The 20,774-nt window shown below is 44.9% G+C and overlaps 1 protein-coding gene across 1 annotated transcript in view; it reads left to right on the top strand.

Annotated features, from left to right (window-relative positions):
• The window catches only part of KREMEN1 (kringle containing transmembrane protein 1), a 149,143-nt gene that overhangs the window by 78,817 nt on the left and 49,552 nt on the right, over positions 1–20,774 (top strand). Inside the window, exons 2-3 of the mRNA XM_029571545.1 lie at positions 623–785; positions 15,979–16,070. Of these exons, the coding sequence (XP_029427405.1) occupies positions 623–785; positions 15,979–16,070 (255 nt within the window). The remainder of the gene's footprint in view (positions 1–622; positions 786–15,978; positions 16,071–20,774) is intronic.

The following is a 20,774-nucleotide window of genomic DNA, read 5'->3' as shown; positions in this document are numbered from 1 at the left end:
CCATCAAAATCAGTTAGTTTCTGATATGCATCAAGTCCAGTAGTTGTACAGTCTATTCCAAAACTGTCTGAATCCATGGCTCCATCATCAGTCGAAACACCTATTGACACACTTGTCGAGTTGTTCTTACCTAGCGCCACTAGATTACCACCAGTGATGCTGGCTATTTTCAACTCATATGAATATATTGCGAGACTACAACAAGTTCAAACTTGACCCTCAACATCTGAATGACTTAGAGGAAAGATTGTTGACTGTTTGCTCCAGAGCCAGACATATTCCAGCAGAGAGCCACACGGTGTCTTCATCTTTTTGCAACAGCTCTGTGCACTGTAAGTCAGTGAAGCAAAGTGTGCAGGCAATATACATCTACCTCCCCTCATTCATTCTGGGCAACAGCACAACAATGGCAAATCAGAGGAAGGTAATACCGCCATCCCCACTCAGACCTATGACTAAGGAAGTTGCACAGCTCTGGCACAGTGATCACAGCATTTTCTAAACATTAGATACGTTCTATGACCTTCATGCTGAAGTTGGATCTAGCATCATAATATAAATAGCTTTTATGATTTTGGCTTCCTCTTTTTGACAAATACTTTTTTTTTTATCATTGTTTTAGAGTGCTACACAGCAAACGGTGCTGACTACAGGGGAACTCAGAACCAGACGTCCTTGTATGGAGGCAAACCCTGTTTGTTCTGGAATGAAACCTTCCAGCACCCCTACAATACCCTGAAGTACCCCAATGGTGAGGGCGGTCTGGGCCAACACAACTACTGCAGGTATGTTGTGTCATGTTGTTGTAATATAGGAACTCCAGACAAAATATGGTATTGGATTCTGAAGGCAGCCAACGCTGGGCCCCAACCTTTACGGTCTGAGGTACTAATACGCTGACATTGGGGATAACACTTCTACGGCCAAGTCCAAGAGCAAAGAACATTAAAGCAGCATTGTTTGCTATATCAGGAAAGCTGCTCACCATGTAAAAATGTTGAGGTAATTTTGTTATGGGCTTGACAGTTGCTTGGTTTTGCTTGTAAGTATTCTATTCTTAACATAAGGCATGGAGGTAACCTAAATGGAGTGGCAGTTACTATCCTTAACAGATACACGGGGGTAACCTGCACTGAGCGGCAGTTAATACCTTTAACAGATACATGAGGGTAACCTGCATGGAGTGGCAGTTGCTGCCATGGGAAGCCTGCTGCGCAGTCTGGATGGACCATTTGTTTTTTTCCTGCCGACAATACTGTGTTACTGTATACGTTAAATTTCAGTCAGTCCAAGCACTGGACTGAGCGTTGGAACAAAATAGGCGTGATGGCCCATGCCCAAGGACAGTAGTAGTGTAGCTTGTTGCTCTCCTGCCTCTGCAGTACACACTTTCTGTTTATTAATGAAGCCTCCATCGCAGGGACCGGAAGATTAGCATTGGTTGCCTGAGCAGTGTGCAGTACTTGGGCATGAGCTGCAACTATAGCGCATAGAGAAGAATGAAGTTTGAGAGAGGGGTTGAGAGGAAACTCGGCAGGGGGCCTAAGGGAAAGAGAATGGGATCTGGAGCAGTGCTGGGAAACAGGAAAAGGGTATTGATGACTGAAAGAGAACTGTCGGAGAGCGAAAGAAGGGGAGCAAGTGATATAAAGACGGGATATAGTTGGAAGACATGGGGAGGAGCTGAGGAAGAGTGAAACGTCAAGAAGTAAACGATGAATGGGGAGTGAACCGAAGGAAAATGAGGTGAAAGTGTAAGAGACAGATGAAAGAAGTCGATAAAAGGAAGACAGAAGCATAAAAAGAAATGAAAAATAGTAAAAAGAAAGGAGTCAGGAAAGTAAAATGAAAGTAAAGGAGGATGAGGAAAAACACAACAAAATTTATTTTTCTTTTTGAATTTATTATTTGACTACATGTCTTTAAAATGCTAACGTGTTATATGTAGAATTTATATTTAATTTTTTTGAATAATATTTGTAATAATTGACAAGTGGCCCAGCTCTGCCTTTAGTGGCTCTTAGAAAGCTGCCTAAAGTTTAGCACAATTTCAGCTATTCTTACTTCCTTACGTTTTCGGCTGAAAATTTGTCAAACTTAGGGCCTGATTTACCAAAGCTTTCACCAATTCTGTGTCTATGGGAAAAATGCTTAGTAATTGAGGCCCTTGGATCCCTCCGTCTAGGCTGCCATTTCTTCCCGTGCCTACATTAGACACTAAAGGGTAGATTTTAAGACATGCGCGTGCTACCTGGCGCACACCCATGTACATGTGATTTAATAACATGTGCACGCATGTTATAAAGTCGGGGGTCGGCGCGCGCAAGGGGGTGCACAATTGTGCACCTTGCGCGCACCTTGCGCGCAGCCTTCCCCCTGTTCCCTCCCCCATAGCCTGACCTTCCCACCCCTTCCCCTAACCTTTCCCCCCCTCTTAGCCCTACTCTAACGCCCCCCCCCCCCCCGACTATTGTCTTACCTTTTGCTCCTGCCTCCGGGCAGACGCAAGTTGCGCTCGCCGGCAGCCTGCCGACATGCGATCCTCCACCTGTGACCCCGCCCCCAGACCGCCCTGCCCTACTCCCGGACCACCCCTTTAGTAAAGCCCCGGGAGTTTCACGCGTCCCAGGGCTTTACACAAGTTGCCAGGCCTTTTTAAAATAGGACTGGCGCGCATCCCCACCCCCACGCGTAAATTTTAAAATCCGGCCCTAAAAGTTTAAGTTCCTAACATTTAGAGTTAGGTTCCTAAATTGTCCCTTTTGAAAATGTTCTAGGGTGAGTGTCTACATTTAGGTTTCTAGTTTCATTAGACGCCTAAATTTAGGACCCTAAAAAAGTGGGTGGTTACAGGGACAGGGAAACCAAGAGGTACATTTTAAGATCCGTGCACGGGCGCACATGTGTGTGTGTGTTTGCCGGTGCGCGCACATGAACGCAGCAATTTTAAAACTTATGTGCATGTGTTTTAAAATCGGCTATTCGCGCTGTCTGGGAGATGACATCACTGTCCCATGCAATGACTTTATTTTGTGGAGGAATGAAACCTCCCATGCTCAGCTGGTGAGAACAATTGTGTCTCATTCTTAAGCAAGCCACCTTTGGAAACTGAATACTTTCCAGAAGAAAGAGGTCGCCATACCCAAGAAGTGAAATTCTGTTCTCTTGACACCACGAACCAAAAATGTCAATGTAACAGATGCTAATTTCAGGATCGTTGATATTAGAAAAGTGATTAAAAAGATGGGTTTCCCACCAGGCCCTTTGCTCCTTTCTCCCTGTTCACAGTCTCCCTCCACAAGACAGTACTTTAGCGAGACAGAGAGCAGCTGTTAGTGTGGTTAGAGCCCTGTGTAATGCCAGCTCCTGGCACAGAAGAGTGAGAGACAAAGCTACACCGTATGGGTGTGAGGCACAAAGGATGCTAAATTTAGAGTGCTAGACTGGCACAGCAGAAAGCTGAATTACAGCTGTGAGTCAATAGCCTTCTTTTCCTCCAGAGGCCTTGACTGACTCCTTGCAGCTATTATTTCTGACTTCTGAGCTCCTACTATCAGCTCTCTGATATTGTCACACGCCAGGCGACAAGGGGTTAAATTGAAATCTCTGCTTTTGGGAAAGCCCTGGTGTGCAAGAGCTTCACTGTCTTTAATAAGGAAGATAATTAAACCATCCAGTGTTTCTTGCTGTTTTTCCTGACATGGTGCACATGCTGTTTATTTGAGGAACTGTAATTAAGAGTAATTAGGGTGGCATGAGCTCCTCAGCTGTTTCCTGGTTTCTTACAGATACCGATGCTGTCCGAGCACTGCTGGAGTGCTTGAGGAATTTTGGTGCACATTATTGGTTTTGCCAGTGTGGAAAGGGTTCTGCTCCAGTTCCCCACAGTCTCTGGGGTTTTTGGATTACTTTCTCCTTCTCCTGTGCCCATGGCTTTATCCTCGTCTCTGAAGTGATGCCTCAGGGTCACAGCCTCCTCTCCTCTGCGTGCCAGGCACCAGTCTCTCTCTCACTCTCTTCAGAGCTGCCAGGTTATCTAGGTGGTTGAGTTTTTGGTCAGACCTTGGTTTTGACTTATATCTCAGTGCATGGTGGTATGGTATGGCATTGAAATCAGTGCTGCCGAATGCATCAGGATGGGGTTGTTACAGAAATCTCTCTCCTGGAACTGGATAACTTGGGTCCTCTGCCTCTGTCTGGCTCACTGGTCTTGGTACCTTTCTCTCAGAGCAGCCTCATGTGTCATCTCTTAGGTATTTATGGGCAATGCAGAGATCCATGCTAGCAGGGAGAACTGTTTAGTGTGTGTTTTTTATGAGGGTTATTTAGCACCTGGGTCAGGGCAGAAGTAAAAGTTAAAGCACCTGTCTGCCATGCTAACTGTAACTGATTCTGCACCTATATCAGATTTACCTGTCAGGCATTAATTCCCCATTAGAAACCAGGCATTTGCCTATGCGAAAGAGCCCGAATCGTGGTAAAATATTAATTGCATTTGTTTTGATATCAGTCACAAGCCATTGCCAAGGGAGTTTCTGTGGACGCAGTGTGTTTATTTATAGAACCGGACGTGCCGATTTCTGTTGGGGATGTGTTCCATGCTGTGTAGTTTTGGATTAATGTTGGACCCCAGACTTTGCTCTTATGCAAGAGAACTGTTTGAATGATGAGCCATGGATTTGCAAACACATTTGCCGAGAATGAAAATCCAAAACATACTTTAAATAAAGGAACTCTGCAACATTAATGCCTATTTTAGTGCCTATTTTTCCACGGCTTTCTGCATCGGAATTTTAGTGTAGGTATCTGCGCAGGTATTTGCTCTTGCATGGGGATTTTTGCATGCCGTTCCTTTATTATGTCCCTTGGGGCCACCTGTTTTTGCTGTGCGCACTCAAACAATTACGCGTTGAAAAATAGTGCCGATTTCGGCACAGGTCTTATTACATCAGCCCCCTAGGCACTTTTCTCTACAGGATGCTCAAGGTAGGAAGATTGAGACTATCCTTAAGCAAGCACATTGCTTCTTGTTGCGCCTTAGTGGCTCGAGCTGCCTTGCATCTTTCTCAAGACTCTGGTGGTGCCCTTTCGTTGATAGAACCAGGGGCTGCCTTCTAGGCTGATGCAGGATGTGACCTGGTTCGTACAGCCTCCAGAGTTGCTTCCATAATAGCGGCTAGATTGCAGCTGAGGCTGCGTAATTAGTTGGCTGACACTTTGTCTAAGTCCAATCTCATCAAACTGCCCTTCAAGGGTTCTCTTTTGTTGGGCAGTAAGTTGGAAAAGATGGAAATTAAATGGGTGGAAGCCAGCGGCAGATTCCCGATGAAGACCGGCCCAGGGATTCCCGCCCAGGCCGGCCCAGGAGATACCACGTGGTCTGCCGAGTGCAGCTCTGTCACGGCCACGCTCGGCAGACCACGTGACTAGCACGACCAGCCCACTGGGGGATGCCCGATCCCCCGATAGGCTAATCTGCCCCTGGTGGAAGCCCAGATCTCTTGTTTGCCGGAAGATAAGAAGTCAGCTTCTGGGTCTTTTGGGGCAAATGGCCCCTCTCATGACTATAGGTGATTTTGGCCTTATAGGGGAGTTTCTTCTCAGAGATCCCATCCCTTTGGTAGGTCACAGTACTCTCACCCCAGAAGGCCTCAGAAAAATGTGGGCTCTGGGACTGGAGCCTCTCAATCTACTCAATGAAGATTTGCGGGCTCACCTGGTGATGCAGGAGATAGGCAGGAGCTTATCTCACTTTTTTCAGAGGTGGTCACAGATCACATCAGATCAATGGGTCCTCGAAGTAATATGGGTTGGCTATGCTCTAGAATTTCTTTGCATTCCTCCAGATGCCTTTATAATATCTCAACTCCCCTCAGAAGAGAGTAGTAGTGGACGCTACATTGAGAAGAATGTTAGCCCTGAGGGCTGTGATTCCTGTTCCCAAATCACGGGAAAATACTGGCCACTATTCTATCTATTTTGTTGTACCCAAGAAAGAGGGGTCCTTTCATCCAATCCTGGATCAAAAGGGAGTCAATTGTCATTTGTGAGTCACTCATTTCTGAATGGAAACTGTACGCTCCATCATAATAACAATAAAATCAGGGGAATACTTCAAGTCTCTGGATCATTACAGAGGCATATCTGTATATTCCCATACATCAGGAACATCAATGGTTCCTATGGGTTGCCATTCTGGGTCATCATTACTAGTTTCAGGCCTTGCCCTTCAGACTGGACACTGCACCCAGGACCTTCTCTCCAAGGTCATGGTGATGATAGCGGCATTCTTGTGCAAGGACAGCATTCTGATGCACCCTTATCTGGACGATTGGTTGATTTGTGCTTTCTATCTCCTTTTTAAAAGTTAGTGCCAGCAGCCTGGTTCCACTCTGGTTAAGGTGAAAACCATCCCTTCGGCAAAGACTCCCCTTCCCCAAAAGGTTCCCCAGTTCTTTACAAAACTGAATCCCTCTTTCTTGTACCATTGCTTAATCCATGCATTGAGACTCCGGAGCTCTGCCTGCCTCTGGGAACCTGTGTATGGAACAGAGAGCATTTCAGAGAACGCTACCCTGGAGGTTCTGGATTTCAGCTTTCTACCTAAGAGTCTAAATTTGGCCTTCAGAACCTGCCTCCCATATTTTCCTATGTCGTTGATGCCCACATGTACCATGACAGCCGGCTCCTCCCCAGCATTGTCTATAATTCTATCTAGGTGATGTGTGAGGTCCACCACCTTCGCACCAGGTGGGCATATTACTAGGCAATCCTCACACCCACCAGTCACCCAGCTGTCTACATTCCTAATAATTGAATCACCAGCTATGATGGCTGACCTAACTCTTCCTTCCTGGGCAGTAGCCCTGGGGGAGACATCCTTGGTGCGAGAGGAAAATGTACCACCTTGAGACCAGGTCCTTGCTACAGGATCATTTCCTGCTGCACCAGGTTGATGTTCTCTGATCAGGAGACCTTCCTTCTCCAAGGCAGCACTGGGGCTGCCAGACTGGAGTTGGGACTTGGCTACTATGTTCCTGAAGGTCTCATCTATATACCTCTCTGTCTGTCTCAGCTCCTCTAGGTCTGCCACTCTAGCCTCCAGAGATTGGACTCTTTCTCTGAGAGACAGGAGCTCTTTGCACAAGGTGCACACATATAGGGGCAGATTTTCAAAGGGGTACGCGTATAAGATACGCGAGTACCCCCCAAAAACCTGCCTCAAGCTCCCCCTGTGCACGCCGAGCCTATGCTGCATAGGCTGCTGGGGTGTGCAAAGCCCCAGGATGCGCGTAAGTCCCGGGGCTTTGCTTGGGGGGGGCGTGTTGGGGGCGTGGTGCCGGCCCAGGGGTGTTCCGAGGCAGGCGTACACAAGTTACGCCTGCCTCGGGCAGGCATAACTTTTAAAATAAAGGTAGGGGGCAATTTAATTAGAGCTAGGGGGTGGGTTAGGTAGGGAAAGGGAGAGAAAGGTGGTGGGGGGAACAAAAAAAAATTACCTCCGAGGCCGCTCCGATTGTGGAGCGGCCTCGGAGGGAACGGGCAGCATGCACAGGGCTTGGCGCATGCAAGGTGCACAAATGTTCACCCCCTTGCACGCGCTGACCCTGGATTTTAAAGGCTATATGCGTATCTATTAAAATCTGGCGTACTCTTGGTTGTGCGAACAAAAGTACACCTGCGCGCTTCTTATAAAATCTACCCCATAACTTCTCACCGGCAGGTAAAAAAAATCATACATGTGACACTCGATGCAAAAGACTGCTGATGGACTGCTGCCTTCATCTTAAATTTGTTCAGTTTCCTAGTTAAGTTTAGGTTGATATGGGAGTACAAATATGGTCCTTTAAATGTAATAGTGTATACACTATTTATCTGGTAGTGACCTTCAAGGGAATGATTAAACTCTTGATAAGGCATGGGAAATTTCTGAATTTAAGTTAAAAGACGATTTTTTTCTTTTTAGTGAGAAAGTGTCACCTGCCTATAAATTCAAGGATGAGCTAGGGGTGGCTGGGAGGGAGAGAAAGACAAACACACAAACTCCTGTTTTTTTGCCTGCCCTCTGACTAGCTATTTAATACATCCACACAAATCTCCTGGTTTTTTGCCTGCCCTCTGACTAGCTATTTAATATAAACACATAAAACTCCTGGTTCTTGCCTGCCTTCTGACTAGCTATCAATATAGATAAATGAGCTCTGACCGACGTGCCACGAATGCGCAGAAGAGAGCAGCTCTGCCCGACGTGCCGCACATGCACGGCCCACAGAGCTCTGACCGATGTGCCGTGCTGCGCATGCGCGGATGGGAGAGCTCTGACCGACATGCCGCGAATGTGCAGGAGAACAAACATCTCGCCCGTGTTAACAGGCGCAACGGCTTGTTTAATACAAACCGACAAAACTCCTGGTTTTTGTTTGCCATCTGACTAGCTATTTAATACAAACACACAAAACTCCTGGTTATTTTTTCTGCCTTCTGACTAGCTATTTAATACAGACACACAAACACACTAAAGAATATATCCCAAATAGTTTACTTCTCCCCAAAACTTTTTAAGTTCTAAAATTTCCCCAAGCAGTACTTACCGATTCTTTTCAGCCTCCAGCAAGGTGATCTTCTCGCAGTGCTCTCACTGAGAATTATTTTGCAAGAGTGTATCTATCAAATAAAAGGCATAACACAGCAAGTTAGCTGTATAAATTGGAGGAGATATTGGACTCAAATGTGATTTTCTCAAAGGAATGCTCAAGCACTTATAGATCATTTTTAAAAAGAGCGTGTGTGTCATATACGCGTGTATCGGCATATGAGCGAGGATACACTAGAATTTTTAATCGTATGAACACTTATGCACATGTTTTAAAATACAAGTGCACATAAGTATGCTCCTAATTTTAAGAGGTTATTCGAGCAAAGCTAGTGCACAAGTGTCTTTAATAGGACCATGTCAGCTTTTACGTGTATATGTCAGCAAATTTTAAAACATGCTCATGCAAGACACAGTCCCAGTTTTTCAATTAGTCCACCAGTTTGTCCAATTAACAGCAAGGTCTTTCAGACCCCTCTGGTTCTTCATCCTGCACGCTGCCCAGTTGACGTGGATCCCTCGCCCTGTCCTATAAGCCCTAAACCTTGAGCTCTACAGACTTGTTCTTCATCAGGAGCAGTAGCAAAGTTACGCGGATATCTAGTGTACATGTACTGCGGGTTTTGTTTTTAAAATTCAGAGTTACGTACATAAGTATTGGCCCTACCCTTAAGTGCCCATGCCCCACCCAACCCCCATCCCTTTTCTGCCTCTTTATTCCTCACATGCACAAAGGTACATATGTGCATATTTTGTGGCCCTTTAAAATCTACATTGCACATGTGTGGGCATTTTTGCATGAGCAACACTATTAAAAATCAGCCTGTATGTGGACAACATAATGTCCTTGGGATTTTGTCATATGCAGTGCAGCATATGTTTTTCACTCTTATGAGCTTGAGATAATGAAAGTCAATCAGAAACCACTGCTCTCTGGTTCAACATGCGAGTGCCTTGGTTTGATCCAATTCACCATTCCTGCTGAGCTAAACTGCAACATCTATGCTGCGTTTTGTTGGGTTTGTGATTTACTTCACAAACGCTCTCCCGCGGACTTTACTGTATCGGCCAGAAAATTCATGCCACGCCTGTGAGAAGCATGTGAGCCCTTGAGAAGACTTCTGAATAAGAAAGCCAGTGACAAATGGCATCAAAGCATGATCAGGCAGTGCAACAAAACACCTGTTCATAGATGCACATATGTTGAAGTACTCTGATGTCACTAAGCCTCTTGTGATTGAGAGAGTGAGGCTAGTAAAAATAGGCTTGTTTGATGCAAGGAGTCAGCCAGTGTCAGTACTTCTAGGGTGCTTACTCCACCTGAACAGAATTATGCACAAATCGAAAAGGAATGTTGGTGATTGTGTTTGTCTGCCAATGTTTTCATCATTACCCCTACAACCATGATATAATTACAGCAGAAACTGAGAATAAGTCGCTCATAGCAATCTTCAAGAAGCCCCTGTTGTGTGCCTCCAAGCGTCTTCAGAGTATGCTGCTTACATTGCAGTATCACAGTCACTATTTTATTTGTAAGCCTGGCCCTGAGATGTATATCAGCGAATCACTTAGCAGAGCTACAGCAGAGCAGGGTCATCAATCCAGTCCAGGGCCTGAATATCTTAGGGTTTTGTTGGGTGCAACAGAAATAAATGGGCAACACAGATCACTCAAGCGGGTCATTTGAATGTTATGGATCAGAGTCTGCATCAGGTCATCCAACACACTGCAGTAGATGAGACCTGTGACGCTGTGATGGAGTAGAATAGCTGAGCTGAAGAGTAGAATAGAGCTGAGCTGAAGAAATACATTCTTACGTTGAAGAACAACTTGAGACAAGAAGTTTCGCTGATCCCCTGAAGAAGGAGTGTTCTCCGAAACGCTGCGGTGTCAGGCGCTGAAGAAAGCGTTAAGAGAAATTAATAAAGGATGAAGTCAGCATCAGCATAAGCAAATATATGCTGAATCAATGTGAAGCTCAGAATCTTTTGATCAGCACAAAGTTACTTAATAAGATAAGTGTATATATTTTGTACATACTCAACAACTTTTCAACAACAAAAAAAGGGAGAAATTTCACAGCATAAAAGAACAAAAATATAAACAAAATTATTTTCAAGCAACTGATGATTTTTCTAGCAGATAAAAGCTCACGCGAATGGGTTACCAGATAAGATACCCTGGACCCGGTGCTATATGATGGTCGCTTTTTCACATAGTTAAATAGTTCCTTTTGAACAGTCCACTCCAAATATTGAAAGTAAAAAATATTTTCATTGTTTAGCGATATTTATTTTTTTCTTACTTATTGAGGTTCACATAATTCGGTAGATGAGACCTTGCAGGCATTGAAGGAGGAATGCTGGTCATTCAGGACTGAAATCAGCATGCAAAATGGCCTTCTATACAAAGGGAGTGGGGGGAGCGAGAGTGTTGTCATGGACTGGGAAGGGGTGAGAATGGGAATGGAAAGTTAGATGAGAGGAGAAAATAAGGAGATTAAGAGAGTAAGAGAAGGAAGGGTGAAGTATAGTTATTAGTGGATATAGAGGCAGAAAAGAGAAATGGAGAAAAGTGATGCAATGAAAGGGAATGATCAGTGTCAGAGACAAATGTAAAGACTGAAAAGGGACCTGAGGAAGACAGATGTAGAAAGTGAAGAAGGCATTAGGAGAGAGGAAAAGTGAAAAATGAAAAGAAGACTCAGGAAAAGGAGTTAGAAGAAGACAGAGAAAGGAAAGTAGAAATGATATTGGAATCCATGCAATTAGAAAAATAAAATGTCCAGACAACAAAGGAAGAAAAAAGCATTCTATTTTCAGTTCGTAGTATTGGAATCTAATCTGTCAGCTTTGGGAATGTGCATTTCATATATCTTTGTATTTTGCTCAGTACAGGAGGAAATGCATTTTATGTATCTTTCTCCAGTACTGCATTGCATGTAGAGTCTGGATTCTCGGTTTCCATTTCAATTTTTGTCTGCACATTGCCAATTTCCAATTTGTGGTCATGTATTCTATATTTGGTGCAGATCTGACTGTACTCCCCATGGGAGACACAGGTGAGGCATTCTGCTATCATGCAGGTTCCTCGTAGAGGTCGATAGCAGCCTGGCTTTTTCTATTTTACAGTCAGAGGTGTATTGGTGTTCTAGGGTCCGATGTAATATTTGGAATACCACCTTTTCATAGTTATGGTTTTTGCTGTTTGAATCCTGAGCTCTCCTCTTCCTCTCCTCCACTACACCAATACCTGAGATCCCCCACTCATAAAACTCCCAAAGAATGAAGTAAGTTATTCAGACCCATAAGCAAAGTTGTAAAACTATTTTATTTTTATAATGCAAAATACATTTATATCATTTAATTTTCAAAATTATTCACATGTATACAGGATTGCCACAGAATGGTAGAAACGTTGCCGCAGAATTGTTTAACTTGTGCCACAGAATGTATCCTTGAGCTGCTGTAGGAAACTGGGGCTGGATGGAGCCTTAACCCCCAGGTAGGCCAAAAACCAACCAAGGGAAAAAACCCTCCAGACTTCCTCCAAACCTCCAACTAAACTATATTGCCCCCACAGCTCCCAGGTAGAGCTGCTTTTATTCCTTCCCAGGGGTGCCCCCCTTTTTATCAGCTCTTTCTACACTAGCTTAAACAAGGAGTTACCAGGGTTTAATGGTTATGTGCCCAGGGGACCATTATACCCCCCCCTCCCACTTACATAAAAGTACGAGTGGAAACTCATGCAGACATTTTACAGAAAAACATACATGAAAACACACCAATTATTGTATTGCACTATACCACTAAATGTACAATGAGCATAAGGCACCAGAGAGCTAGGCATCCATTTCTTTCTGGGCTGGATACAGAGCCCAGGCAGGTCCTATACTAGGCATTGTCTTGCATAGCATACTGCTCCATCCTACAACATAAAGACATACCAACAAATTCCACCAAGATATATTCCACATCTGCATTTGTAGATGTTCTTCCCCAGCTGCATTTCTGCCATCCTTTTATTGATCTCTTTTTCATAGTCAGGATGAGCTCTACGAAAGCTAGGATCTGAGGAATTTCTGGTGATCTTTCTGTCTGCTTCCTCTTTCAACCAGTCAACCCAATTGGCCTCCATATAGTTCGTTGTGTGCATTGGCACATACTGGTAGTAGAGTCCAAAATTCTCTGCCACTCTCCGGCACACCAACCCCTCAGCTTGTGAGGGCCTTGTTAACTCTTTTGCGGAGGCTCAAATGCTGGGCACCACCCAGGACTGGTCATGAACATCCTTGTGTAGTGCCTAATCAAATAAATCACTCCGCAACCTGCAACGTGATATTATGGAGGACTGGAGTGACAACACACTAGCGACTGGCAGTGCAGACAACAATGATCCTGGTACTCCGGTACTGGGAGAACTGCTGCCCACCTGGGAGGACACCCAGGACCATGAGGCTAATCACCCTCTCATGGCTTGCTCACAGTACTCTTTGTAGGAAGTGGGTTCAGGAGCAAACAAATTGACCTCAGAGATGACAATCAGGAACCACTTCCTGGTGATCTGGGCACTTATGGCCATATTTCAATGGCGGGAATCTTGCGACCACACTACTGTCCTGATATTAGTGCCCCCCAATGACTAGGATATGGATGACCAGGCATCAGAGGAACAGCCCCGACCTCGACCTAACTCCCCTGACCACATGACAGGGCACTCCTACAGGCACCCTCGGTATCGGTCCTCTGACAGTGATCTTCTCTCTATGGGCCTGCCTCACTCTGGATGTACTTTGATTTCCTGCTCTTCAATGGGAAAACTAGCCTAAACCAGGTCTCCCTAGTGAGGGGCACTGGTATCTGCTTTCAGCTGCTCTCCTTCCTGTGTGGGCTCCTTGCAGGGAACCCTGGCTTCAATGGACTCTCTCACGGCCACAGCAAGATCTTTCCCTCCGGGTGTAACTGGAGGTCCAGAGTAGTCTGCAGGAGTCCTGCTGGCATGGCCACCACTTCCTTCAGAAGCTTCTGATGGGGATGACAGCCATCCCTTGACTACGACCTCCTCCAAAGCTATCACCATACAGTGGCCCAATACCATCAGTGATGGCAGCATGCTGGCAAGCTTTGCCTCACTGTATAACAGGCCCAAGTACCCACAATACTGCAGCTGAAAAGGCTTCCCTGGTTTCAGTATGTAGCAGATGGTGCACTCCAGCACTCCCATGGCACCTCAGAGTGTGATCTTACATCTTCCCTTCAGAATGAAAGAAAATAGTAGATTTACCACGAGGCATGGCACTCACAGCGGTGGCATCTTGGTCTAGCAATCTGGTACTACTTTTGGCTCCACAGTGTTCACCAGAGCCATCCTCTGAGCTGTGGGTGGGCTGATGGTTACTCCCCATCCTGGATCAGGTGGAGCTGGCCAAGATCAGATGATCCCTGCATCACTCACTAACAAGCATTTAAACAGCAGTCTTGGCTAACTCACTGAAGACAGAATGCTCCTTACAGGCTGCACCTCGCACTGAAAATCCATCGGCTGGACAATGGGGTATGTTCATCCACACACCACATTAGGAGATGATGTCATACCCTGTTATTAGAGTGCTTTTTTTAGATTCTTGGTACTGGTGGATGAAAACTGCCACATGATTGTCCTCAGAAGCAGTTGTCTCATTAGGCAGGGTGAGGTGGTTTGCTCAGGCAGCAAAATATTGGTGTGTCAACAAGTGTCCCCCAAAACATCCCTTTGCTGGTCACCTCACCTTCCATCAGAAACCAATGTTGTGGGTTTAGTGAGGTGTGTGTAAGTAGAAAAGAGTGCAAGGCTAGTGGAAGGACGAGGCAGTTGCCCACAGCTTCACAGTTTAGAGGACAGTGCAGCAGAGGTAGGACTGTGGCAATTGCTCCTCCTCGTTCTTCCTGGAAGAGGAAGGTATGTTGCATGGGCCTGCACAGGAGGGAAGGAGGAGGCATAGCTGCTAGGGCTGGAAAGAGCAGCATCAACCTGCATAGTCAGAAGGAAAAAAGCAGGAGCAGCATCGTCCTGAATCCTGGGAGGAAAGAGGAGGAGTCCATCAGCTGCATGAGCTGAAGAAGGAGGAGGATGCTGCGCCTTGTGAGTTCCAGAGGTGGGGAAGTGCGTGAGCAAGTGTCTGACATGAGAGAGCATGAGAATGAACATGAACGGGGATTTTTTCTTAATCCTTACTCATTTTAATTATTGGGTGTTATTTGATATGTTTGCTGCTTTGAAATATTTTAGTGTTTTTCTGGGAATTTTTATATGAATTTAATTCAGAGATATTCTATTCATTCGCTGTTTTGAAAAATGCATTCTTTTTATTAGTATGGTTTTTTTCTATTATGATTGATATTTTGTATTTCTTAATGTTATTGTTTAATGAGAATGGTAATATTTGTTTTTCCATTGTTGCACAATGTACAAAGTCTGGCTTTTGCAGTTAACATTTCTGATTTTGTCTACACATTTCTATTATTCTTCATGCTCTTTTGTTCTGTATTTGGTTTTACACTTTCTCAGGATAACCTTTAGTTTAAGGTTATTGTTTTTTGTTAATATCATGTCCCCTTCTTCATAATTGCTCTCTTTAAGATATATTTATTATTATAGTTGTCTAAGAAACCCTCTTTCATTCTCCGATATTATATACTTATATATCCCTTGTATATTGTTTCATAGAGCTTGTTACGTAGACCTTGTTTATAGACCTTTGTATATTGTTTCCTAGAGCTTTTAATTTCACATATATCTCGGTATATTTGTTTTCCACTTTACTTTTACTGTTCGATATAAGGGCTATGCCCACAAGTTATTAGTTGTATGTAAACCGATACGAAGTGCAAACGGCTATCGGTATATAAGAAACTCCAAATAAAATAAATAAATAATAAATGTTCAGCATGCATGACCAAAATGCTAGTATCCAATTTCTGTGTAGAGATCTATAGCAGCCTGGCTTGTACTGTTTTCCTCATAGGAGGTGTATTGGTATTCTAGGGCCTGGTGTAATATTCACAGTGTTGCCTTTTCATAGGTAGAGTTATTACTGTTTTAGTGCTGTTTTGGTATGTGAGGTTTGTAATATTCTAATTATAATTCAGTTTATTCATGGCTTTCTGAGGCTAAACCCCACCCAATGGGCTCCAAGTGTCTTTTTCTGGTTGGCAGCTCAACAGTGCATCCAAATATAATATACATGTTGTTGTAAGTGTTTTTTTTTAATCTCAGACTGTACTTTAGAAGATAAGACTTCCATTAGCCATGACCAGCCAAGACTGTAATGATTGGTCCTCAGAGCATCTGTAGAAGTTAAAAGATGAGACGGAAGCTAATGCTCTGCTGTTTTCTTGCCTTCCCAGGAACCCTGATGGTGATGTCAGTCCTTGGTGTTACATCGCAGAGCATGAGGATGGAGTGTACTGGAAATACTGCGATATCCCAGCGTGTCGAAGTAAGTGCAGCCTCTGTTCCCTAAGTCCAGGATGGCAACTTGTCACAGCTCTTATGCCAGAAAACATGCTTATGGTGCCCTTTTCCCGTTCTCTGTCCTATGTCAACACTCAGCTAAAAAGGGAGTTTGGGGGGGGGGGGGGGGGGGGAAGGGGAGCAGACCTGGTACTTCCACATTACCGGATACAACTGGGCCTTCATTAACAGCAATGACAAGCAATGTTAATTAAACATAACTCATTAACTGGTGACAAACATGCTGTGCTATTGACCGATTTAAAGGAGAGCTGTCTATTTATAACCATAATCATATAGAAACATAGGATCTGGCAGCAAAGCCCATCTGATCTGCCCATTTTCCTATCTACTGCAATACGCAGACCTTACTTGGTCTCTGACATTTCCGTGACTTCCCTACAGCCTTTGATTCTTTGAACTAGTCTAATCCTTTCTTGAATGTGTTTGTCATGTTTGCCCGGTCACAGTGCTGAGAGGCTGTTTAAAGCATCATCCCTCCTGTGAAGGAACACTTCCTAATGTAACTCTAGAGCCCCCCTTTCTGTCTGCTGAGAAATATTTGCTTCTTGTAAGTATTTCACTGTCACATCCCGCTTGTCACTTTACTCTTCTAGCATACATGCAGTATAAGGAGGTCCTTAAGCCACAGGTCACAGGGCTCATGGTGCAGGGTCTGCAGCATTTTGGTAGCCCTTCTCTGGCCTGCTTCTATTCAGTATATATCCTTCTGGAGATGAGACTTTCAACACATATAGGTGAATTTTCAAAAAAGCTACACATGCAAATGAAACATGCTATCGTAGCAATTTTCAAAAGCCATTTACCTACGTTAAGTGCAATTAATACAGGTAAAACAATTCAATGGCATATACTGCAGCAATTTTCAGAATCCCACTTACATGGATAAAGTGAATTTATAGTGTAACACCCAGTTCTAAGTATGTAAATGCTGTCTCAGCTCCTCTAGGTCTGCCACTCTAGCCTCCAGAGATTGGACTCTTTCTCTGAGAGACAGGAGCTCTTTGCACAAGGTGCACACATATAGGGGCAGATTTTCAAAGGGGTACGCGTATAAGCTGCTTGTCTTTCCTACCAGGGGGACGGCCATCCCAGCTCCCTCAAACAGAGAGGGTGTACTGAGTGGCTCCCCCCCCACTTTCCACCTCTTTGTTCCTAGCTGAAAGAGTTAAACTAAAGGCAATACTGAAAAGGAACCCCCAGTGGGTCATTACATCTAGATGTACACTAAATGTATTTTATACATAACACAAATGTCTTTCAGAAATTATGCAACAGTGTCTGATGAATGTGTCATCTGTGATTTTTGGTGGTAAACTGCCAAAAAAAAATATCAAGAAATATATATATTTATTTACAGAGGTTGATTTGAGTAACTTTCAAGTTATCCAGACAGACTCTAAGGTTTAAATTTCCTGCCCTTCTCACCAGCAAAACTTTACCCAAGTCAGTCATTGCTCAGCTAAAATATAGCCAGGGTGTTCTGGAGGCACTGCTGAAATGTATCTGGTTTACCACCCATAATTAGCACTAGCTAGATAATCATAGCAAGGGAAATCTGGCTAGATGTCCAGGTGAAGTTACCAGGGAAGCTCAGCCAGGTGACTTTAGCTGGATATATTCAGCGGCAGACTTATTCAACTAAACGCTGCTCAATACCCAGGTAAGGGTACCCAGAAAATGTTCGCTGAATCGACCTCTATAAGAAATCCATACTGAACTAGCTGAAAGTAACCTCTGAAATGACTGGCCGGAATTAACATGGATGTTTTCCTCTTACTACTCGTCATAAAAATGAAAAGTCAAATTATATTGTTGCTCCAGTCACAAAGGCACAAACTCCCTCCAATGCCGCCAAGCACTTTTTGAAGCAACGCAAGACTCTGCAACATTGCCACTGAGAACCTATAGAGTAAATCGGCCATACCAAAACAGCATTACCTCCCCGAACTCAACCAGCAATAACCCTACCCATGAAAAGGCAACACAACTAATATTACGTCAGACTCTAGAACACCGGTACTAGAATATTATTAAACAGTAGCACTACAAGGTGTATGCAGTGCTGAACACACACGACAGCCTCTGCCCAACGGAGCTTACAATCTATCAAGACAGACAGAGAAGACAAATAAGCATTGAGAAGAATGTGGGAAAACAGTTAAAGTCTCAAAGGTGGTTGATATATGGCTTTGGAATTAAAAGTCGGTTGGTTTTTTTTAGGCTTATTAGTCTTGGTTCATAGCCTGGGCACATAAGATCCAAAATGTGCCTTGGCCTTGCTTTCATATTTTATTAATTGCTGTTTGTTTTTGTGTTGGTAATGAGGGTTGGACGAGAATAGAAGTGGGAAGGGAAAGGGGGAAGGGAGAAAATTGTATTTCTGTTTTGATGAGGAAGTGATGAATATTTGATGTTTCAAGTTACTGAATATTGTGTGTTGTCAACTGTCCCATAAAGTCTGAAAGGGACCATCTTATCTCACTATCAGGCATTCTGTAAAGTGACGCAAAACCCTACAAAAAAAAAAAAAAAAGCCACACTCGGCGCATATGTACTACAGTTCCTATTAGGACGACAGAACAAGCTTGACTACTACAGATCCGTACACAGAAAGTGAATGTTAGGTCAGAGGTGGACAAACTATGGTCTGCGGGCCAGATCCAGCAACTTTGCACCTTTCCTCTGGCCCATGAGTGCTTGCTGTCCAGCCCATGAACTCATGTCCATTTCAGATCCCATGCACTTCTTCCACCCTGTTCATAGGTTTGCTCTGGGTTGTGCAGGATGGGGTCAGGAGGTGGTCTCACGCAGGGGGATAGGGCGTTTCAAGAGTCCACTTTTGCAGCCCACTCTCAGGCAGCCAATAAATAGAGGCAATGCAACAGTGATGCAAGCCTGTCCACAGAGCTGCCCGGAGTTAAAAAGGGCCTTGCATGCCACAGCAAGTGAGGCAAGGATGGCATAAGCTAGGACTGACATGGCCAGTGCAAGTACCAGCTGCAGCCCCACTGTCAATTTCCAGGGCAAGGAGTCAAGCCACAGGAGGTTTAGAAAGCTGCAAGGAAGGAGACAAGGTATGAGGGGAAGGGTGGAAAAGACAGAGGTAAGGGTCCGCAGAGATGCAGGATGGGGGAAGGGTGGGAGGGAGGGATATAGACAAGGATTGAGAGGAGGAGGGTGGTGAAGGGTGGCAAGAATCAGGAAGAATAGCTGGAGGGAGAGGCATTTTTATGATTATATACTGTATCTATAACTAGTGAAAATTATCTCCAATATTCAAAGTCAGACAAATAATATAGCCGGCTAACTCTAGTTATGCTGCTGACCTGTCCTAAAGTTAGCCAGATAAATGTACCCAGCTAACTTTAAGATAGCCTGGTATATTCAGTGGCACAACTGCACCATTGAATGTACCCTGCTAGTTAACCAATTATTAATCAAGTTGACTTAGAAAATAGCCACTGCTATTACTAGCATCAGTAGCATGGGATACATTTAGGGGCAGATTTTTAAAAAGTACGCCGGATTTTAAAAGATACACGCGTAGCCGCACATATCTTTTAAAATCCGGGGTTGGCGCACGCAAGGCTGCGCAAAATCAGCAGCCTGCACGCGCCCAGCCGCGCAGCCTGCCTCCATTCCCTCCGAGGCCGCTCCGATTTCGGAGCGGCCTCGGAGGGAACTTTCTTTCCAGGGCCCCCCACCTTCCCTTTCCAAGGCAGGCGTAACTTGCGTGCGCCGGCGTGCCATGTTCCGGTCCGGGGGCTGGTCCGGAGGCCGCGTCCACGCCCCGGAATGCCCCTAGGCCGGAACCACGCCCACGGCCCCACCCCCGATGACACACACCCCTACATGCCCCCCCCAGGAAAGCCCCGGGACTTATGCACGTCCCGGGGCTTGCGCGTAGGCTCGGCATGCGCAGTGGGTGGAAGGGGCAGCTTTTCGGGGGTTACGCGCGTACCCCTTTGAAAATCTGCCCCTTAGTTTTTGGGTACTTGCCAGGTTCTTATGGCCTGAATTGGCCACTGTTGGAAACAGGATGCTGGGCTTGATGGACCCTTGGTCTGACCCAATATGGCATGTTCTTATGTTTATCTGGCTAACTAGCTTGAGCCGCACAGCGGCTGAAAATTGACCTCCTGGGCTATAACTGCCTTTGTGTGTGCACCTGTGTGTGTGTGCCTGTGAGTGTGGGGTCTGTGCCTGTGTGCCTGATCCTGCTTGTAATGTATGCCTGTACCTGCCTGCGTATGCAGGCCTGTGTCTGTGTGTGGGGGAAGGACCTGTGTCTCTGTGTATGTCTGCCTGAGTGTGTGTGTATGTGTGTGTGCTTGTGTATGTGTCTGCCTATGTGCATGTGTCTCTTCTTGTATGTCTCTGCCTGTGAGTGTGTGTATATGCATGCATATGAATGTATGAGCCAGCATGTGTGTGTGTGTGTGTGAGCCTGTGCACCTATTTGTGTGTGTCTATGTCTGCTTTCCACTGTTCCAGGCACCATCTGGTGGCCAAATACAGATACACCATTGTGACAGACTGACCAACATGACTGCTTCAGTTCCCTCCCTCCCCTTGTACCACAGGCTACACCTTGGGAACAAAGCTGAAGGTTCATTCAGATCATGTCAGAGGTGTACACATTAAGTGAGTTAAACCACTTAAAAAA

The sequence above is a fragment of the Rhinatrema bivittatum genome, chromosome 11 (genome assembly GCF_901001135.1).
Source record: "Rhinatrema bivittatum chromosome 11, aRhiBiv1.1, whole genome shotgun sequence".
NCBI lineage: Eukaryota > Metazoa > Chordata > Amphibia > Gymnophiona > Rhinatrematidae > Rhinatrema > Rhinatrema bivittatum.
Note: the sequence above shows the minus strand (reverse complement) of the source record. Positions and strands in the feature narration are given on the sequence as shown.